Below are 20,020 nucleotides of genomic sequence, written 5' to 3'. Positions count from 1 at the left end.
AAATTCAGATCTTGTGTAGAACTGAAGAACTGTAGTTTGAGTGTGGCATGGTGGTAGCATGCCTATAATCCAGTAATGGGGAGACTGAGGCAGCACATCATGAGTTCCAGGCCAGCCTAGGCTATACAATAAGATCCTGTCTCAAAACAAATCAACCCACCCACCCCCTCCCCAGTTTGTTTTTATATTTCTTCACCTAATCATCTTCATCTAACTTACATAATTATGAATCTTTGGGTATTTTACATATAGAAAAAAAGATCACTCAAAAGTTCTTATGGATTCATCAATAGTTCAGATCAAAGAGGCTTTAATGGCACCAGATGACAAGTATGTCCCAGTCTAGAATATCATATAATTTTCATTATTTTCACATCAAAAAGTTAGTACTTGTCAATTTAAGGTTTTAGTTTTTAATCTTAGCAACTCTCTCAATTTCTGATTCACAGATGATCATTTTATAGCCTCCCCCATATCTTTTACATTATTGCTTATACTGTGTCAAGACTAGTTACTGTTATTAATAAACTTAGCAATGTCTAAAAATATTTGGGATAAGGACAAGGTATCACTGTCATACAGGATTTTGTAAACAATCTTAGCTGGGTTAAGAATGTAGCCTCAACACAGAATTCTTTATTATGTCCACACAGCACAGCAAAAACATCCCCAACAATACATAAACCTACATATAAAATATAGAGTATCTTCAGTATTTTTCTTTTATATGGCAGCACAATAGTATATGCAAGAGAAAGTACTGTTGATGGGACAAGGAGAAACTGATCTGGGCAATGACCTACTTAGCCAGCCATTATTAACATTCAAAGACCAAGTAAACATTAATTTTAGTAAGAAAAACGGTATTAAAAGAGACCCTATAAAGCTGGGATATACATACCACATTCTGCATTCCTGGCAATTTCATTCTCAGCCTGACTCCTCTCCATCATGCTTCTTTGCCTTTGGAATGGTACTATAAAGGTACAGGAAATGCCTGCCCAGTATCATTTTACCACAAAAAAAACTGTAAGAGTTTAAGAAAAGAAGATGCTGGATTCTGGAAGTATTTACCTTAATTTTTAAGAACGCTTACCATAAATACTTCCAAAACAATAGCGTTTATAACACCCTGAAATAGGAGTAAATATCCACTCAGACTATTTTCATATTGTTTAGTAATTTTCTCATGTACCCTTTCATATCCAGAAGGTCTGAAACCATCTGATTTCTTCTTTATCTAATGATTGGTTGTTAGCCCACTTTTAACAATGGAAGGAAGAACTGGCGTATGTTAAATAAACTTGTTCTCAGAAGACTCATAGTTCCTATTCTGCTTCAATATTATGTTATTATAATATACATACAGAAGCAGTGTCTCAGTTAAGAAAAATAAAAAAAAATCAGTTTCTGGGCTTACAAAGTGAAAAAGGAAATTCTTTTCCAAACCTTTCTTTTTTGTTTAAAAAATTAAATTTAAATGTACAAGACTAAGCACAGGCACTTCCCAAATGAAAACAAAAATGAAGCCAAAATCACAAAATTACTCAATAGTTATAGATGACAGCTCTGATTTGGGGGTCTCATCTCTGGTGGCCTCAGCACAGGCATTGGTCTTTGGCTGCTCTTGAACAACTTCTTCCTTTTCTGCAAGACCACCAAGACACCCCAAGGGGAAAGTGCTTTCACAATTCTGGGTTGAGGAGACCTGTGATATCACAGGCATTTGAACAGAGGAGTTGCTTTCAAAACCATGTTCTCCAAGATCATACTGAACAAGGGTCTCATCTTGCTCCTGGTTTAAGTAGTCCGGTACTAAGAAATCACTAGATGAGGCAGAAAATGAGATAAAGAGAGTTAATTTGCAAACCAGTAACAGATAAGATATAATAAAGAGCCGCAATCTATAAGCCAGGATTGGGACATTCTACTAAATCCTCAATGAAGATTAAAACTTAGGAACTTTCAACTTACAAATAAACTTTCCTAAATATGAACTAAAGCCAAACATAGTGCACTTTCAGTAACCCCCAGGGGCACCTCAGTGTCTGCTCTAGATTTATGTATAGGAGTTTCTGTATACAAAACAAGCCAAGTGTACAAACTTAAGTGGCATTTCACTTAAACAAGTGTGACTAATTCAAAGACTAAACTTATCTTCGAATATGCATTAAGAGGTATATGTAAACCCATCTTTATACTAACAACTAGATTTAAGTGGATCCTTATGTGTAAGTGACTTACTGTGTAAGTTTGAAAGATGCAGAAAATAATTTGTGAGTATTTTGCTATAGATCTGGCATATGAAAATAGTAAGTTACCTTTGAAACAGAATTTTGAAATAAATCCCTTGTGAATGGTTACATGTAGTCCTCAGAAGGCATTTAATTACTGCTTCATACAAGAAATGTGGACAGTAAAATATACTAAATTTTTTTTTTTTTTTTTGAGGTAGGGTCTCACCCTAGCCTAGGCTAACCTGGAATTCACTATGTATTTTCAGGGTGGCTTTGAACTCATGGCGATCCTCCTACCTTTACCTCCTGAGTGCTGGGATTAAAGGTGTGCGCCACCCCGCCTGGCTAATATACTAAACTTACAACAACAGTGGGTGCTTTTTCCAAGTGGTGAGATCAGAAAATATTTTTAATTTCTTGTACTTTTCTCTATTTTCAATTTTCTCTTTTTGGTAGGTAGTTTAACAATAAAAATTATTTTTGAGAAGTCTTAGGCGCTTAAATTTTTTTTTTTTTTCATTACTGAGCTGGGGAGATGGCTCAGATTTAAAGGTGCTTGCTTACAAAGCCTGATGGCCTGGATAGATTCACCAGTATTCACAAAAAGCCAGATGCACAAAGTGGCACATGCATTGGAGTCTGTTTATCGTGGTATGAGGCCCTGGTGTGCCCATACTCACTCTCTCTCTGCAAGTAAATAATACTGAAAAATAAATTTTAATTACTAATAAAGATTGTTGTAGTAGCCATGTCAGTAACTAATAAGTTTGCTGTGACCATCTAATAATTTTGATCTACAATATTAAAAAATTAATTTCTGGGCTGGAGAGATGGCTTAGTGGTTAAGCGTTTGCCTGTGAAGCCTAAGGACCCCGGTTCGAGGCTCGATTCCCCAGGACCCACGTTAGCCAGATGCACAAGTGGGCACACACATCTGGGGTTCGTATGCAGTGGCTGGAAGCCCTGGAGTGCCCATTTTCTCTCTATATCTGCCTCTTTCTCTCTCTATCACTCTCAAGTAAATAAATAAAAATCTTAAAAAAAATTAATTTCTTTTTGTGTGTATGTGCATATAGGTGCACCAGGACCTCTTGACACTACAAACACAGTTAGCTTATGTGGTTGATATTAGAATTAAACCTGAGCTGGCAGGCTTTGCAAGCAAGTGCCTTTAACAGCTGAGCCATCTTCCTATCAATGAATGTTCAGTATTAAAAGGAAAACTAGAACCTGCTTTATCTGCAAAGTCATTACAAATGTCTTATTTCTAGGAAGTCTTCATGGGTTAGACAGAAGTAGTACATGATCTAGGGCCCAACAGAGGGAAGACACACAGAGGAGTGATTAACTGGTATAGTATTTTAGGCATGGATAACTATGTTTAATATAAATACAACCTAGCTTTATTGATGACAACTACACATTCAGAATCAGAAATGAAACAAAATTAATGTCTACTTTGGAGGGGAAACATTAGAATTTATTGAAAAATAAGCTTTTAAAAGTAAAGGTAGCTGGGGCATGGTGGTGTACCCCTTTAATTGCAGCACTTGGGAGGCAGATGTAGGAGAATTGTCATAAGTTCCAGGCCACACCCTGAGACACAGTGAAACCCTACCTTGAAAAACAAAAAACAAACAAGAAAAAAAAGCAAGGTTAATTTTAAAATATAAGGATCTTATTTTATGAGAAACTAAGGATTCTCACAAAGGTATAGTTCTTATTAAGTATTAACACATACACATAAGAACCTTATTATCTATAGGAGGCCTTAGACCTGGCCTTATTTTTTCCTAAAATTTTAAAAAATTAATTAATTATTTGAGAGTGAGAGAAAAAGAGAGAGAGAGAGAATGGGTGCACCAGGGCTTCTGGCCACTGCAAACAAACTCCAGATGTGTGTGCCCCCTTGTGCATCTGGCTAACGTGGGTCCTGGGGAATCGAGCCTCCAACCGGGGTCCTTAGGCTTCACGGGCAAGCGCTTAACTGCTAAGCCATCTCTCCAGCCCTAGACCTGGCCTTACTAAAGCTTCTGTTTTATCTCTGGCTAACCTACTCAGTCATCAACAGTCAATGGCAGAGCTACAACTGGAGGTTTCCTTGGATAACCTATAAACCTATTTTCCGAGTAACACTAAAACCTGGAGCTCTAAACTGTAAGAAAAGAGAAGATACTTTATTCTCTTTAACTACTGTCCAAGGATTTTAAACTTTTTAAATTTTGTTTATTTGAGAGGGGGAGAAGGAGGGAGACAGGCAGATATGGAGGATGGGCACACCAGGGCCTCAAGCTGCTACAAACCTGAGATGCATGTGCCACCTGTGGCTGATGTGGGTCCTTTGGCTTTGCAAGCAAGTGCCTTAACCACTAAGTCGTCTCTCCAGCTCCCAAGGATGTTTTTATTGGTAAATGGATATTACTTTTACATAGGATTAGAAGTGGTGGTCAAGAATTTTGCTAACATTCATGGTCTGAAGCAACCCAATATTACTATCACCTGACACAGTGTATTTTCCAGTAAGAACTAATTAAGATCCATTACAGAAGTTTATTTAACTTGATAATAATTTTAAAAAAACCCTGAGGATAGTCTTTGATAGGGAGGTATACATGTATACTCTTAATTTTTATTTTGTAGGAAATATTTAATACCAACTATAAAATATATAAAACTTTATAAGCTCAGGAGATCTAGCCAAATTTTATCAGATGAGGAGATCAGAATATGTATAGTGGCAATTTAAAATTAATGTAATCAATTAGCTAGCAACCTGTTTAAAAAAAACAAAAAACCACAACAGGCTGCCCTGGAAGCAGGAAGAGAGTTTAGAAAGCAGTTTTCCTGATTGGGTTTTCGCTGTGCACCTCACCTGCTCTGGAAGTAGTTTGCTAGCTCTGATGCTTCATGGTTCAGACTCCTCAGGTGCACGATTAAATTTCCAGAGTTGGTGAACATGGCGCCACATGTTTTGCACTCGTAAATCCGAGGCTTGCGGATAATGTGCCGGGAAACCCTCATATGGTGTTTATATTCCCCGAAGGAAGTGAAAGTGGCACTACATATCTGGCACCGGAAACAGCGTTTACCTTCATGCTTTAGGCGATGCATCTTTAGCGAGTAAGCCCTGGTGAACTTTTTCCCACAGCGGTCACACTGAAATGGTTTAATTCCTATAAAACAAAGTAAGGCCAAACAACATCTGAAAATAAAATAGACTGAAAGGTCATAAACCTCAAAAGTTTTTGAATTATAATTTTATAGAAATTAATTTTAAAGACCAGTAGAACATTCTAATATAGTATAAGAAGACGTGAGGAGGTACAGAATATTTGAAAGACGCTCAAAAAAAGGGGAGGGGAAAAAAAAGAAAAAAAGGGGGGAGGGGAACAGAATGGGAACAAACTAGGTAATGTGTATTGATGACAATTTTTTAAAATATTGTTATTTATTTCTTTGCAAGCAAAGATAGATAGGAGAAAGACAGTTAGAATGGGCACACTAGGGCCTCCAGCCACTGGAAACACAACCTGGACTTTACGGATACTGGGGAATTAAACCTGGGTCGTTAGGCTCCACAGGCAAGTGCCTTAACTGCTGAGCCATCTCTCTGGCCCTGAAGGTGATTTCTTTTCTCAAACTTTTAAACAAAACCTATTTGTGTTGGGTGTGGTGGCGCATGCCTTTAATCCCAGAACTCAGGAGGCAGAGGTAGGAGGATCTCCATGAGTTCAAGGCCACCCTGAGACTACATAGTTAATTCCAGGTCAGCCTGGACCAGAGAGAAACCCTACCTCAAAAAACCAAATAAACAAACCAAAAAGTTATTTGTGTATGCATGTGTGTGTGTGAGGGCATGCATGCACACACATACACCATCACACACACAAAGGTCTCTTGCAAATACTATCTGGTTTTAGGTGAGTGCTGGTGGGAAACTGAACCCTGGTCCAGCAGGCTTTGTAAGAAAGTGTCTTTAACTGCTGATCCATCTCCCCAGTCCCTTTTATCTTCTACACAGTCTCATGGTGAACTTGAACCCCTTTAATCTTCTAAATCATTTATTTTTCAGACTTCAAAAGTCATGAATCTATGATATGGTATATATGTATGTATGTAAATGATGCTGAGGCGCCTCTGTAGGGCTTTGTACATACTAGGCAGCAGCTTCTCTGCCCCCTAACACATTTGTGTGTGTGACTACATCAAGGTACGAGGGCAACTTTGAGTATTATTTCAGCAGCTGTCAACTTTTTTTTTTTTTTTTTTAAATATATGCAGGTGCACGTTTGTGTGTGGAGGCCAAAGGACAGCCTTGGGTAGTATCTTCATTCATGTCATCCACCATTCTTAACCACTGAGCCATCTCTTCAGTCTAATAATGTCTCTTGATTTTAACTTTTTCTTGATTTCCAAAGCTGTTTCTTTAAAAATTTTGACATGGGGTCTTGCTATTACCCAGCCCTGGTTGGTTTCAAACTTGATTATCTCTCTACCTCAGCCTTATGAGTAGTGATGTTACAGGTTGTGATCTACCATGCCTAGCCCATGGTACATGTTCTCCAATTTAATAAAACATCAGCATAATCACATATACAACAACAGAAAAAATGTTATTACCTGAGTGGATAAGCATGTGCTGTTTTAGGTTCTGAATACGGGTGAATCGCACCCCACAGGTTGGACACTGAAAAGGTCTGTCTGGACCATTTGGACTTGGTCGTTCTGTACTGCTGGTAGAAGGAGCAATGTAGAGTTGGTAGGGATACTGAACATTTTCCAATCTAAAAAATAAACCAAAGAAGGCAACCAGGCTCTGATTTTTACGTTGATTTAGCATTTCTGAAGCTCGACTTTAAATGAAAAGAAAAACATAGGCACATCCTTTCTCACTAATTCCTTCCTCTCTGCTTAATGTAGGCTTTCTCATTCCTCTTTCAAGTCCTTAACCAACTGTTTTCATTAGAATAAAATCTCAGGGGCTGGAGAGATGGCTTAATGGTTAAGGTGCTTGCCTGCAAAGCCACAGGACCCAGGTTCGATTCCCCAGGACCCACGTAAGCCAGATGCACAAGGTGGCACACACATCTGGAGTACACTTGCAGTGGCTGGAGGCCCTGGTATGCCCATATTCTCTAGCTCTTGCTCTTTCTTCTTCTCTCTCTCAAATATTTTTAAAAATCTCAGGCTGGAGAGATGGCTTAGCAGTTAAGGTGCTCGCCTACAAAGCCTAAGGACCATGTTTGCCTCTCCAGACCCCACATAAGCCAGACGCACAAAGGTGAGGCAAGTGCAAGGTCACACATGCACACTAGGTGGAGTTTGATTGCAGCGGCTGAGGTCCTGGTGTGCCAATTCTCTCTCTCTTAACATTAAAAAAAAATCTCTGGGCTGGAGAGATGGCTTAGTGGTTAAGATGCATGCCTGCGAAGCCTAAGGACACCGGTTTGATTCTGCAGGTCCCATGTAAGCCAGATGCACATGGTGGCACATGCATCTGGAGTTTGTTTGCAGTGGCTAGAGGCCCTGGCATTCCCATTCTCTCTCTCTTCCCCTCAACTCTGTCTCTAATAAATAAATAATAAAATAAAAATTATTTAAAGAAATCTCAGCCTTGACAGGTATCCTCATAGGTGAACCTTCCAGCTTAAATCTGTTCATATTTCTCAAGCATATTCTATACCATGTAATACTCTCATTGTGCTATAATCTCTAAGAGCTGTTAACTTTCTTTACTAGCCTTTATGCTTTGTAGGTAATACCTAATCATTTTATAAAATATAGCTGTGTTGTCACATCCTCTTCCTGAAAGCCTTCTTTGATTTATCAGTGACTTAGGTAGGTATGGTCCTACACACAACAAATAACAAAATTTCTACAGGTCACTAATGATGGCTTGCTTCCCCTATCTTCAACCTCTCTCACTTCCTGAAAACTCATTAAACTCCTGGAGAAAAGACTGTATGCATTTCACCTCTATATCCCTGACATGCAGCAATGTAATTAGTCAAGAATAGGTAACATGATTACTATGTGAAATTAAGGAATAAGCATATGTATGCTTATGCTTTTACTAATTCATGCAGATGACTGTGGTTTACAATCTCCTCTGCCATGTTTAGTTATTCAAAAACAATAAACTTCTTATCCTTTAAGTTTTTATCACATAATAATTTTTAAGACTGTTGTGTACTCTCCATGAAGAATAATTTATTCAGTGGAATCTATATTCAGAGGTGAGAGACAAGTAGTTAAGAAAATGAATTAAAATGGGAAGATCTAAGAATGGTGGTCAGGAAAGCTTCCTTCAGAAATCATGAGACAGTGATCTGAAGGTCAACGAACCAAAAGTGTGAATGGAAATCAGGGGAGAAAGCACTCCAGGCAAAGGTCATAAGGTGACATAAAGGCTCAATGGAAGGAACAAATACAGAAGATTTCAGAAAGTAAAATAAGGTCAATGCAGCTAGAGCAATCTGATGGGAGATAGGCAAAAGTTGTATCAAGCACAGCTTTATTTATTTAATTTTTAAAAAATATTTTTGTTGCCAGGTGTGGTGGCACATGCCTTTAATCCCAGCACTTAGGAAGCAGAGGTAAGAGAATTACTATGAGTTCACGGCCACCCTGAGGCTACATAGTGTATTATTCCAGGTCAGCGTTGGCTAGAGTGAGACCCTACCTCAAAAAACCAAAAAGCAAACAAAATCAAAAAATTTTTTTTATTTATTTGGGGGAGGAGGAATGGACATGCCAGGGTCCCCAGCCACTGCAAGTGTATTCCAGATGCATGTGCCACCTGTGCACCTGGGTTACGTGGGTCATGGGGAATTGAACCTGGATCCTTTGGCCTTTACAGGCAAATGCCTTAACTGCTAAACCATCTCTCCAGCCTGGAACTTAGATTTTTATTTATTTATCTTTTATTTTTTTGGTTTTCTGAGGTAGAGTCTCACTCTAGTTCAGGCTGACCTGGAATTCATTATGTAGTCTCAGGGTGGCCTCAAATTCATAGTGATCCTCCTACCTCTGCCTCTGTACACCGAGTGCTGGGATTAAATGCGTGTGCCACTATGCCTGGCTATGGAACTTAGATCTTAAGAAACAAATCTGACTTGGTTAAAGAAATAAGGGCTGGGTGTGGTGGCGTATCAGGTCAGCCTGAGCTAGGGTGAGACCCTACCTCAAAAACCAAAAAAAAAAAAAAAAAAAAAGAAAGAAAGAAAGAAAGAAGGGCTAGAGAGATGGCTTAGTGGTTAAGCATTTGCCTGTGAAGCCTAAGGAACCTGGTTTGAGCCTCAATTCCCCAGGACCCACGTTAGCCAAATGCAGAGTTGGTTTGCAGTGGCTGGAGGCCCTGGTGCAACCATTCTATCTGCCTCTTTCTCTCTGTGTCTATCACCTTCAAATAAATAAACAAAAGAAATAAAAACACTGGGAGTGGTAGCTCACATCTTTAACCCACCACTCAAGAGGCAGAGGTAGGAGAAATGCCATGAATTCAAGGCCACCCGAGATTACATAGTAAATTCCAGGTTTGCCTGGGCTATAGTGAGACCCTACCTCAAAAGATTATGGCTACTACCTGGACTTAAGCAATGGAAGAATGAAATCAGGCCAAATTGGTTGACACAAAAGATGGTGGTGACTTAAACCAGGATGGCTGTAGTATAAACAGAGAAAAAGCAAGCAGGCTAGGGGTCAGGAATATATTCTGGAGGTAGAGGTAACAGAACTTAAGTAGAATAACAGGAGAAGATGATGTGGGAAGAGGTGAAGGAAAGAAGGGCAATGTATTATTCAGAAGTTGTATTTGAGAAATTGGGGTATTAAATCGAAGATTAGAGGCACAGAATTTAGATGGGGAGTCAGAAAATCAAGTTAGATCTTAAACCCTTATATAACAGAAAATGTAGGAACAATATATGATATACATGAAATATAGCATAAAAGGTCACATGAAGACAATTACTTGAGAATCATGAGTGTACAATCAGGACTTGAAAAAATTTTTTAAAGCAGGCAAGATTTTTGCTTTGCATATCATATGGGCTCTGTTTCAACCATTCACCCCTGCCACTCACAAACCGTATGTAAATTAAAAAGTATGCCTGTGTTCGAGTAATAGTTGATTTGCAAATCAAGTTTGAGGTAGTAGGCTAAAAGTGGCCTGTTGTTTAGTTTGTAGCCTCTGATATACTGGGACTAGGTACTGAGACTAGGCAGTTTTGGAAACGTGCTAAGAATAATGTAACACCAAAGTCTCCATAAACTTTTTTATACAACTGAGATAAATAGCTTGAATTTTTTGTAAGCACAATCTTCGCAAAAGAAATGCATAGTTCATTAGTACTAACCGATCATCATCATCTGCATGAGCGTTAGTGCTAGACGTGCTTTGAAGAGTAGGCAACCCCTCTGTCACACCTTCATCTACAGAGCCTGTGAACAGAAGGAAAAACAGCAACAACTGTCAATGTGTGGTGCAAATAAGCAAATATATTAACTGCAAGTCATAGATCTGATCTTCTATCATGTATCATCTAGTATTTGTATCTTATTAAAAGTAGTTATGGGGCTGGAGAGGTAGATGGCTTGGCACATGCCTGCAAAGCCTAAGGCCCTAGGTTCGATTTTCCAGGTCCCACGTATGCCAGATGCACATAGTGGCACATGTGCCTCGAGTTCGTTTGCAGTGGCTAGAAGCCCTGTGTGCCCATTCTCACACACACACACACACACACACTCTCTCTCTCTCTCCCCCTCTAACTGTAATAAATAAAAATAAAATATTTAAAAAGTAGCTATGGAGGTGACTAGAGGGATGGCTCAGCGGTTAAGGTGTTTGCCTGCAAAGCTAAAGGACCTAGGTTCAATTCCCTGAACCCACATTAGCCAGATGCACAAGGGGGCACATGCATTTGGAGTTCGTTTGCAATGGCTGGAGGCCCTGGCACACCCATCCTTTCTTTCTTAAATAAATAAATAATTTTTAAAAAAGTAGTCATGCGGCTTGGAGGGATGGCTCAGCTGTTAAGGTGTTTGCCTGCAAAGCCAAAGAACCCAGGTTTGATTCCCCAGGACCCACATTAGCCAGATGTACAAGGGGCCACACATGCCTGGAGTTTGGATGCAGTGGCTGGAGGCCCTGGTGCGCCCATTCTCTCTCCTCCCCCACTTTTTCTGTCAAATAAATAAATAAAGTATTTATAAAAAAGTAGTTATGGAGGAGGGGACAGAAAAAAATGTAGTCATGTTCTATATTTTACTTTTAATTAAATGCCAACTGGGACCTAAAAAACAATTACATAACACAAGCTTAGAACAATGCAAGTTCATCTATCTTAGCTTATTTCTTCAAAAATATTGAGGGTTAAACCGGGTGGGCATGGTGGTGCACACCTTTAATCCCAGCACTCAGGGGGCAGAGGTAGGAGGACTGCTGTGAGTTTGAGGCCACCCTGAGACTCCATAGTGAATTCCAGGTCAGCTTGGGTTAGAGTTAAACCCTAACGTGAAAAAAAAATTGAGGTTTAGTGTTGTCTGGTTATAAATTTTATACATTTACCTTTTTTTTTTTTAAAAAAAACTTGGGGCTTGCTTCTATCCTTCCACATTGTGAACTCATTCATGTTACAGGTAAACTAGTTTATTTTCATTGTTGCAAAATACAATCTGGCCACTTGTGATGGACAGTTTCATGGTCACTAGGAACAATGCTATGACTGTGAATGTAGAAATAACACATATGTATACTTTTTGATAGTTTATTGAACTTTTTCTTGATAGTTGTTTTTATTTTTGTCTTGTTAAAAAAAATTTTCCTCAACTTCAACTCCTTATAAAAACTTGTCTTGCTTTTAAGACATGTATTTTAAAATTTATGTATTTTAAAAAAATTCTGCACTTGCATGGCCTCATAGTAACTGTCAGTTATCTATAAAACAGGCACAAAATGGGACCATCAACAATTGGTCACGGATGGTGGGGCAGGACAATAAAACAACAACAACAAAAAAAGAAAGGTAGAAAAGGAATTTGTTGTAAAGACAAAGGTCTTAATCCCAAGTGAAAAAACTCTCAGGCTGGAGGGATGGCTTAGCAATTAAGGTGCTTGCCTGCAAAGCCAAAGAACCCACGTTTGATTCCCCAGAACCCATGTAAGCCAGATGCACAAGGTTGTGCATACATTTGGAGTTTGTTTGCAGGTTTAGAGGCCATGGTGTAGCCTCTCTATCTGCTTCTTTCTCTCTCTCAAATAAATATAGTATTTTAAAAATTCTAATCTTAGTCAGGTGTGGTGGTGCATGCCTTTAATCCCTGCACTGGGGAGGCAGATCACCATGAGTTCGAGGATATCCACCCTGAGACTACTACATAGTGAATTCCAGGTCAGCCTGGGCTAGAGTGAAACCCTACCTCAAAAAAACCAAGGGGAGGGGAAAAATAAACAAAACCAAAAAAACTAATCTTGTGCATTTATTTCCTGAACGTTCTGGTTCTTCTTAGCCCTTTGCATTTCTTATAAATTCAGTTTGCTGAGTACAAGTGATAATAATGACTTAATTTCCTCCCTTGTTTTAGCTTGGGAATTATAAAATACTTTCCTGTTGATTTTACTGGTTAGGGGCTGGGACGATTGTTCAGCAGTTCAAGAGACTTCCTTGATTTTTACTGGCTGGTTACTTTAGACGTTACACATACACTGGGTAGTGATATGCTCTGTGGAGAAATGACCTAGCAGGAGTAAAGATCTGGGCTTTATCTCCAGCACCATCCATGACATACGTATCAAAGTCTAAAGCTAATTAAAACCTTTACTTTCTCTTGGATAATACAAGGCCTTTGGGAGTCTTAATTTCCTTTCCCAATTGCTGCCATCCTATAATTTATAGATTGACTAATAATTTATCTTTGTTCTCACTAGGTTCACAGATGATACTTTATCAACATATGTCACATATATGCCTCTTGTTGGTTGAGACCTTTGATGCTTTCCATTTTTGCTTGATAAAAATCTACCCTTATGATTTTTTAGTGGTTTTATGAATTCTATTTTTGTTTGCCTTTATTATTTTCAATTTCATTCATTTTCTTTTGAGACAGGGTTTCATGTACCTGGTGACCAAGAGCTTCTGATCTTCCTATCTCCACCTGCACAGAACAGACAAACTAAGCAAGAGTTCAGAAGATAAATGTGAGCTGGAGCACGCCTTTAACACCTGACTGGGATGGCAGAAGTAGGAGGATCACCTTGAGTTCAAGGACACCCTGAGAATATACAATGAATTCCAGGTCAGCCAGGGATAGAGTGAGACCCTACTTCAGAAAACAAAAAGAAGAAACCAACGCACAATGTGGCCAGGTGTGGTGGTGCACACCTTTAATCCCAACACTTGGGAGGCTGAGGTAGGAGGATCACTGTGAATTTGAGGCTAGGCTGAGACTATATCCAGGTAAGCCTGGGCTCAAAAAAGAGGGGGGGGGGCTGGAGAGATGGCTTAATGGTTAAGATGTTTGCCTGAGAAGCCTAAGAACCCAGTTTTGATTCTCCGGATCCCATGAAAGCCAGATGCACAAAGCGGCACATGAGTCTGGAGTTCATGTGCAGTGGGTAGAGGCCGTGGAGCACCCATTTACTCTCTCTCCCTCCCTCCTTGTCTCTAATAAATAAATAAAAATTCTTAAAAAAAAAAGAAAAAAGGATAATGTGGCTGAGATATGAAGATCTGTGATGCTCACACAGGCTCTAAAGGAACTCAAGTCTTCTGAGAAACCTTGGACATCAGTGTTTATGACAGGTGAGCTTCTTTGCTGTCACTATGATCAGCAGCAGAGTTTCCCTGCTGACAGGCCTCTTAGAACCAAGTGTACTACCCTGGTGAATCTCCTGAGTCTCTGGAGCCCAGAACCATATTATGTTATTTGTGAGAGATCCTGCTTCATACTGTAAGCATCTGCCCCACTGACATAGTATTTGGGTTCTATCTCACTAACCTGGAAGTTGAGGAATAGAATAAAGGTGCAAGGCTGCACAGTTGCTTTTCTTCATGTGCAGAAACACATAACTAGTGTTAATGTTCTCAATTATTGCCTTCAAGGACTGGGTCATGAGCTTCCTGGCATACTGAAGCACCTTTGAGCACTTGACTGTATGTACATGGTACCATTCTTCTTAGCAGTGTGGAAAAATGGGGTGAAGGAAACTCACAACAGAGAAGTCTTTCGTCTGGGAGTTCTGGCACAGCAGAGGTTGTAGGGATCATCTGGCTGAGCACTGCACAAGTCATAACAGTGACAGACTGGGAGCCTGTCAGATTACAGAAAACCACAAAGGTGCTGTCCTGTGTAAGTAATACCATTTTCCTTGGGGATTTTGGCAAAGAACTTAAAGGCAAAGCTTGTTTTGGTGCTCTTAAAATGTATTTACTTCTCTAGGTCAGGTTTTCCATCAAAACTAGATTTAATCTGGTACTCTATTTTCATAATTACTTCAGGTTTTCAGATACTTTGAAGGAGTCTTAAAATCTAAAATTTGAAAGGCCTAACTGAGGACAGGGGAAGAGACTGAGTAAAGGAAAGGTGGGGAGAGGGCTAATAAATCTAAGCGAGAACTTCCGCTTAATATGGAGACTGCCTAACTGTGCAGCACCTCCTGAGAAAAGAAAGGCAAGGCATTAAGGGTTTACTGGGTCTTTTAGGGGAGAGCAATCTCTAATAGATCACCAGTGGGGAGGGCGCAGAGGAGAGAAAAAAAGGGAATTGGCTGATTCCCTTGCTCTCGGGTAGTGCACCAGTCCCCTAACCCCCCCCTGCCATAGCCAAGTCCCAGCCTCAGGATACTCCCACACTTACTATAAGAAAAGGGATCCAGGCCAGCATAGTTCCACTGGCCTCACTGTGCAGGGGTGGATTACCCCCGCAGTAGCTCAGGCTTGATCTGTCCATTTGCCCGCCATGTGCGGCCTGCCCAAGCAAGCGCAGCCTGTTCTGTCCATTTGCCCACTTGCTGCTCTGGCTGCCCACCCATCCATGAGGGAGCTCAGGCTTGCTTTGCCCGTTCCCCCGTTCCAGTTCAGGCCCAATCCCCAGACTGCAGTGCCAGCAACCCGCCACGTGTGAGCTCAGGGTGATCTGCCCCCCACCCCCACAAAGTGAGCTCAGGACCACTCTGCCCGTCTGCTTGACTGCCTGCTAGCTCAGACCAGCTCCCAGAAGAGGCACCACTTCCCCTGCCCATCAAGACCACAGTCCTACTTTCCCTGCCCATACACTGTGATGGGGAGATCACAGTGCCAAAGAAATAACATGAAAAATCAAATGCAAGTAAATCCAGTAAGATCACCCAGTCCTAGAACGAATGTCTCTAATTAAAACGTAGAACAGGCATTAGAACCAGAACACCAAAATGAAGCTATGAGCAATGCAACCCTGAAAAACCTACTAGACTGGTAGAACTTGCAGAAAAGCAACAAAGGACAATAATCATGTGGATGCTGCCATCACTAGACTAGACCTAATAGATAAGAAGATGGAAGGAGTTCAAAGACAGTTAAGATATATGAAGGAGAGTAAAAAAAAAAAAAAAAAAAAGAGGACCTCAAAAATTAGCTGGCCATGCTAAATGAAGACATAAAGAAATACAATGATGAATTCTAAGAAGCATCAAGAAAATCAGAAAATGATGTGAAAAGGAAGCTTGACAGAGGGATGGAAACTATACACAGAAAAGTAGTAGAAAAGGCAAACCTAATTGAACAACTCCAAAACTCTTTAGAAGCTCTCAAGAAGAGTCAGCCATTTGGAGGATAGAAACTATGATCTGGAAGACAAGACAGAAGAAACAGTTCAAGAGTTCAAACGTTTCAATAAGTTCAGAAATTTCTGTGAATAGAACATGAATGAGGGAATTGTGGGATACCCTTAAATGTCCTAACATCGGATCATGGGAATACCAGAAGAAGGCATAGAGGACTTATTTAACAAAATAATTGAAGAAAACTTCACCAGTCTCTAAAAAGAAAGGCCCATCAAGATACAAGAAGCAAACAGAACTCCATACAGATTGGACCAAAGGAGAAACTCTCTAAGACAAATTGTCATTAATACTCTAAAGATTGACACCAAAGAGAAAACCCTAAAAGCAGCTAGGAAAAACAGCACATCACTTTTAAAGGTAACCCCATCAGAATTACTTTAGAATTCTCAATGAAAACCCTGAAAGCCAGAAGGGCCTGTAATGGAGTACTGCAAAGTCTAAGAACCCATGTCTTCCAACCCAAAGCACTTTACCCAGCAAAAGTATCCCTCATAATAGATGGTGAAAGAAAAACATTCCATGACAAAACTCACCTTTATAATTATATGAACATAAAACCAAACCTATAGAGTACTTCAGGAAATTCTCCACACAGAAGAATGAGATACTCAATGTCAAATGCCTACAAGAAGCAGATCACAATAACCAAACTCAGAGAAGGCACAAAAAACTTTGAAGTCCATGAAAACACCAAACTACATACACTAACCCATTATGGAAGGAATCAAATCAAACCTCACAGTCATTACCCTAAATATTAATGGCCTTAATTCACCCATCAAGATACACAAGCTAACAGGATGAATCAGAAAATTAGACCCCTCAATCTGTTGTCTTCAAGAAACCCACCTCACCAGTAAAGACAGATACCTCCTTAGGGTAAAAGAGTGGAAAACAATATTCCAGGCAAATGGGAATAAGAAACAAGCAGGTGTAGCTATACTAATACTGGATAAAATAGATTTCAAACCAAAAATAATCAAAAAAGACAAAGAAGGCCACTTCCTATTTATCAAGGGAACAATCCATCAAGAGGATATCACAAATATTTATGCATCAAGCATAGGGGCACCACAGTTCATAAAACAAAACCTACTTGACAATAAAACAGAAATAACCACCAATACCATCATAGTTGGGGATGTCAATACACCATTATCAGTAATAGATCATCCAAACAGAAACTCAACAGGGAAGTAAGAAAGCTCAACAAAACCATAGATCACTTAGACCTAATGGACATCTACAGAACATTCCATCCCAAATCCATAGACTACACACTTTTCTCAGCAGCCCATGGAACATTCCCTAAAATAGATCATATACTGGGTCACAAAGCCTGCCTTTGTATATTTAGGAAGATTGATATAATTCCCTGCATGATATCAGATCACAATGCTGTATTGTGAGAAATTATCAACCAAAGACTCACCAAGAATCACATCGGCTCCTGGAATCCTAACCTGGAATCCTAACCACACTTTTAAACAATAAATGGGTAGTGGACAAAATAAAAAATGAAATTGTGAAATTTCTAGAAATGAATGATGATGAGAACCTACTGTACCAAAACTTATGGGACACAATGAAGGCAGTCCTCAGGGAAAAATTCATAGCACAAAATGCCTTCATAACAAAGACACAGAGATCCCAAATCAATAACCTAACCATCCACCTAAAGGCACTGGAAAAGAAAGAAAAATCCAACCCAAAAAGCTCCAGATGGAAAGAATAATTAAGATCAGAGCAGAAATTAATGAATTGGAAACTAAGAAAACAATTAAGAAAATTAACAAAACAAAGAGTTGGTTCTTTGAAAAAAATAAACAAGATCAACAAACCCCTGACCAATTTGATCAAGCAAAAAAAAAGAGGCGCTTCAAATTAACAAAATTCAAAATGAAAAAGGAGAGATCACAACAGACATAAGCGAAACTGGGCAAATCATCAGGACTTATTTCAAAAACCTCTATTCCATTAAACTGGATAATATGGAGGAAATAGATAAGTTCCTGGACATACACCATCTACCAAAGCTAAACTCAGAGCAGATTAATCTCCTAAACAAACCTATCACACTCATCAAGATTGAAAAAGTAATAAAAAAACAAAAACTCCCCCCAAAAGAGTCCAGGACCAGATGGCATCTCAGCTGAATTCTATCAAACCTTCATGGAAGAACTCAAACCAATCTTCCTCAAACTGTGCCACACAATTGGAGAACAGGGAAAGCTACGCAACTCCTTTTACGAAGCTAGCATCAACCGAGTTCCAAAACCAGACAGAGATGCCACAACAAAACTACCAGCCTATTTCCCTGGTGAACTTAGACACAAATATACTGAACAAAATCCTTGCAAACCGAATCGAGCAATACATCAAAAGCAGTATCCAACTAGATCAAGTGGGATTTATCCCAGGAATAAAGAGGTGGTTCAACATGCGGAAATCTGTCAATGTAATACACCATATAAACAAGGTGAAACACAAAAACCACATGATCATTTCGATAGATGAAGAAAAGGCCTTTGAAAAAATACAATATCACTTCATGATCAAAACACTGAAGAGAATTGGCATGGTCGGTTCATATCTTAACATAATAAAGGCTATATACAAAGATCCTAAAGCCTAAATAATAATTAATGGAGATAGACTGGAGGAATTCCCATTGAGATCAGGAACAAGACAGGGGTGTCCACTCTCACCTCTGCTCTTCAATATAGTACTGGAAGTCCTAGCTCAAGCAATAAGTCAGAAGAAAGAAATAAAAGGGATAAAATATGGAAAGGAAGAAGTTAAGTTAGCTCTATTCACAGATGACATGATTGTATACGTAAAAGACCTGATAGGCTCCATCCCAAAACTCTTGAAGATGATTTAGCAAAGTAGCAGGATACAAAATCAATGCACAAAAATCAGTAGCCTTTCTATATGCAAATGACAAAGATACAGAGACAGAAATAAGGGATATGGTCCCATTTTCAATAGCAACAACAACAACAACAAAAACCTTGGAATAATGTTAACCAAGGAAGATCTATACAATGAAAACAAAAACATTCAAAAAAGAAATTGAGCAGGACTTGAGAAAATGAAAAGACCTCCCATGCTCCTGGATAGGAAGAATTAACATTGTGAAAATGTCAATCCTACCAAAGGCAATATACAGATTTAATGCAATTCCAATTAAAATTCCAACATTGTTCTTCACAAAGATAGAAAAAATGATCTTCAATTCATATGGAAAGGCAGAAAGCCTCAGATATCCAAGCATATCCTCAGCAAAAGAAATACCTCTGGAGGGATCACCATACCTGATCTAAAGCTATATTACAAAGCCATAGTTAATATAAACAGCATGGTACTGACATAAAAATGAGTATAGATCAATGGAATAGACTTTAGGACCTTGACTTTGGGTTAAGCAACTTCATATTTGACAAAGGCCCTAACAATATAGCCTGGAAAAAGATAGCATCTTCAACAAATGGTGCTGGATAAACTAGATAACTATATGCAGGAAACTGAAACTTGATCCACACATCTCACCATGCAAAACACTCAAGTTGAAATGGGTCAAAGACCTCAATATAAGACCAGAAACTTGGCTACTACTGGAAGAAAATATAGCAGGAACTTTCTATGATATAGGAATGGGAAAAGGCTTCCTGAACAAAATCCCACTCACAAAATGGGGCAAAGAGCTGGACAGGCAGTTCACAGAGAAAGAAATACAAATGGCAAACACACACTTAAGAAAGTGTTCATCATCCCTAATCACCAGGGAAATGCAAATTAAAACAACTATGAGATTCCACCTTACCCCAATAAGGACAGCAAACATCAAAAAATCAAATGAAAATAAATGCTGACGAGGATGTGGTTGAACCTTCACCAGGCCCTTAGAGGGAACACCTGAGCCACAAGGCACTGGAGAAGGTACAATGAAGGTTGACCTTAA

General features: G+C 39.3%; 1 protein-coding gene across 4 annotated transcripts in view; it reads right to left on the bottom strand.

The window, feature by feature from the left end:
• Window positions 1-293: 293 nt before the first annotated feature.
• The window catches only part of Zbtb44 (zinc finger and BTB domain containing 44), a 47,765-nt gene continuing 28,038 nt past the window's right edge, over window positions 294-20,020 (bottom strand). Inside the window, exons 3-6 of one of the 4 annotated variants that reach the window (XM_045145525.1) lie at window positions 10,595-10,679; window positions 6,858-7,021; window positions 5,110-5,410; window positions 294-1,826 (exon numbers count right to left, since the gene is read on the bottom strand). In XM_045145525.1, coding sequence (XP_045001460.1) covers window positions 1,544-1,826; window positions 5,110-5,410; window positions 6,858-7,021; window positions 10,595-10,679 — 833 coding nt within the window. In that variant the 3' untranslated portion in view covers window positions 294-1,543. The remainder of the gene's footprint in view (window positions 1,827-5,109; window positions 5,411-6,857; window positions 7,022-10,594; window positions 10,680-20,020) is intronic. The other 3 variants (XM_045145526.1, XM_045145527.1, XM_045145528.1) reach the window with 3 other exon arrangements.

Source organism: Jaculus jaculus, chromosome 3, assembly GCF_020740685.1.
Source record: "Jaculus jaculus isolate mJacJac1 chromosome 3, mJacJac1.mat.Y.cur, whole genome shotgun sequence".
Taxonomy (NCBI): domain Eukaryota; kingdom Metazoa; phylum Chordata; class Mammalia; order Rodentia; family Dipodidae; genus Jaculus; species Jaculus jaculus.
This window is presented reverse-complemented; position numbering and strand designations above follow the sequence as displayed.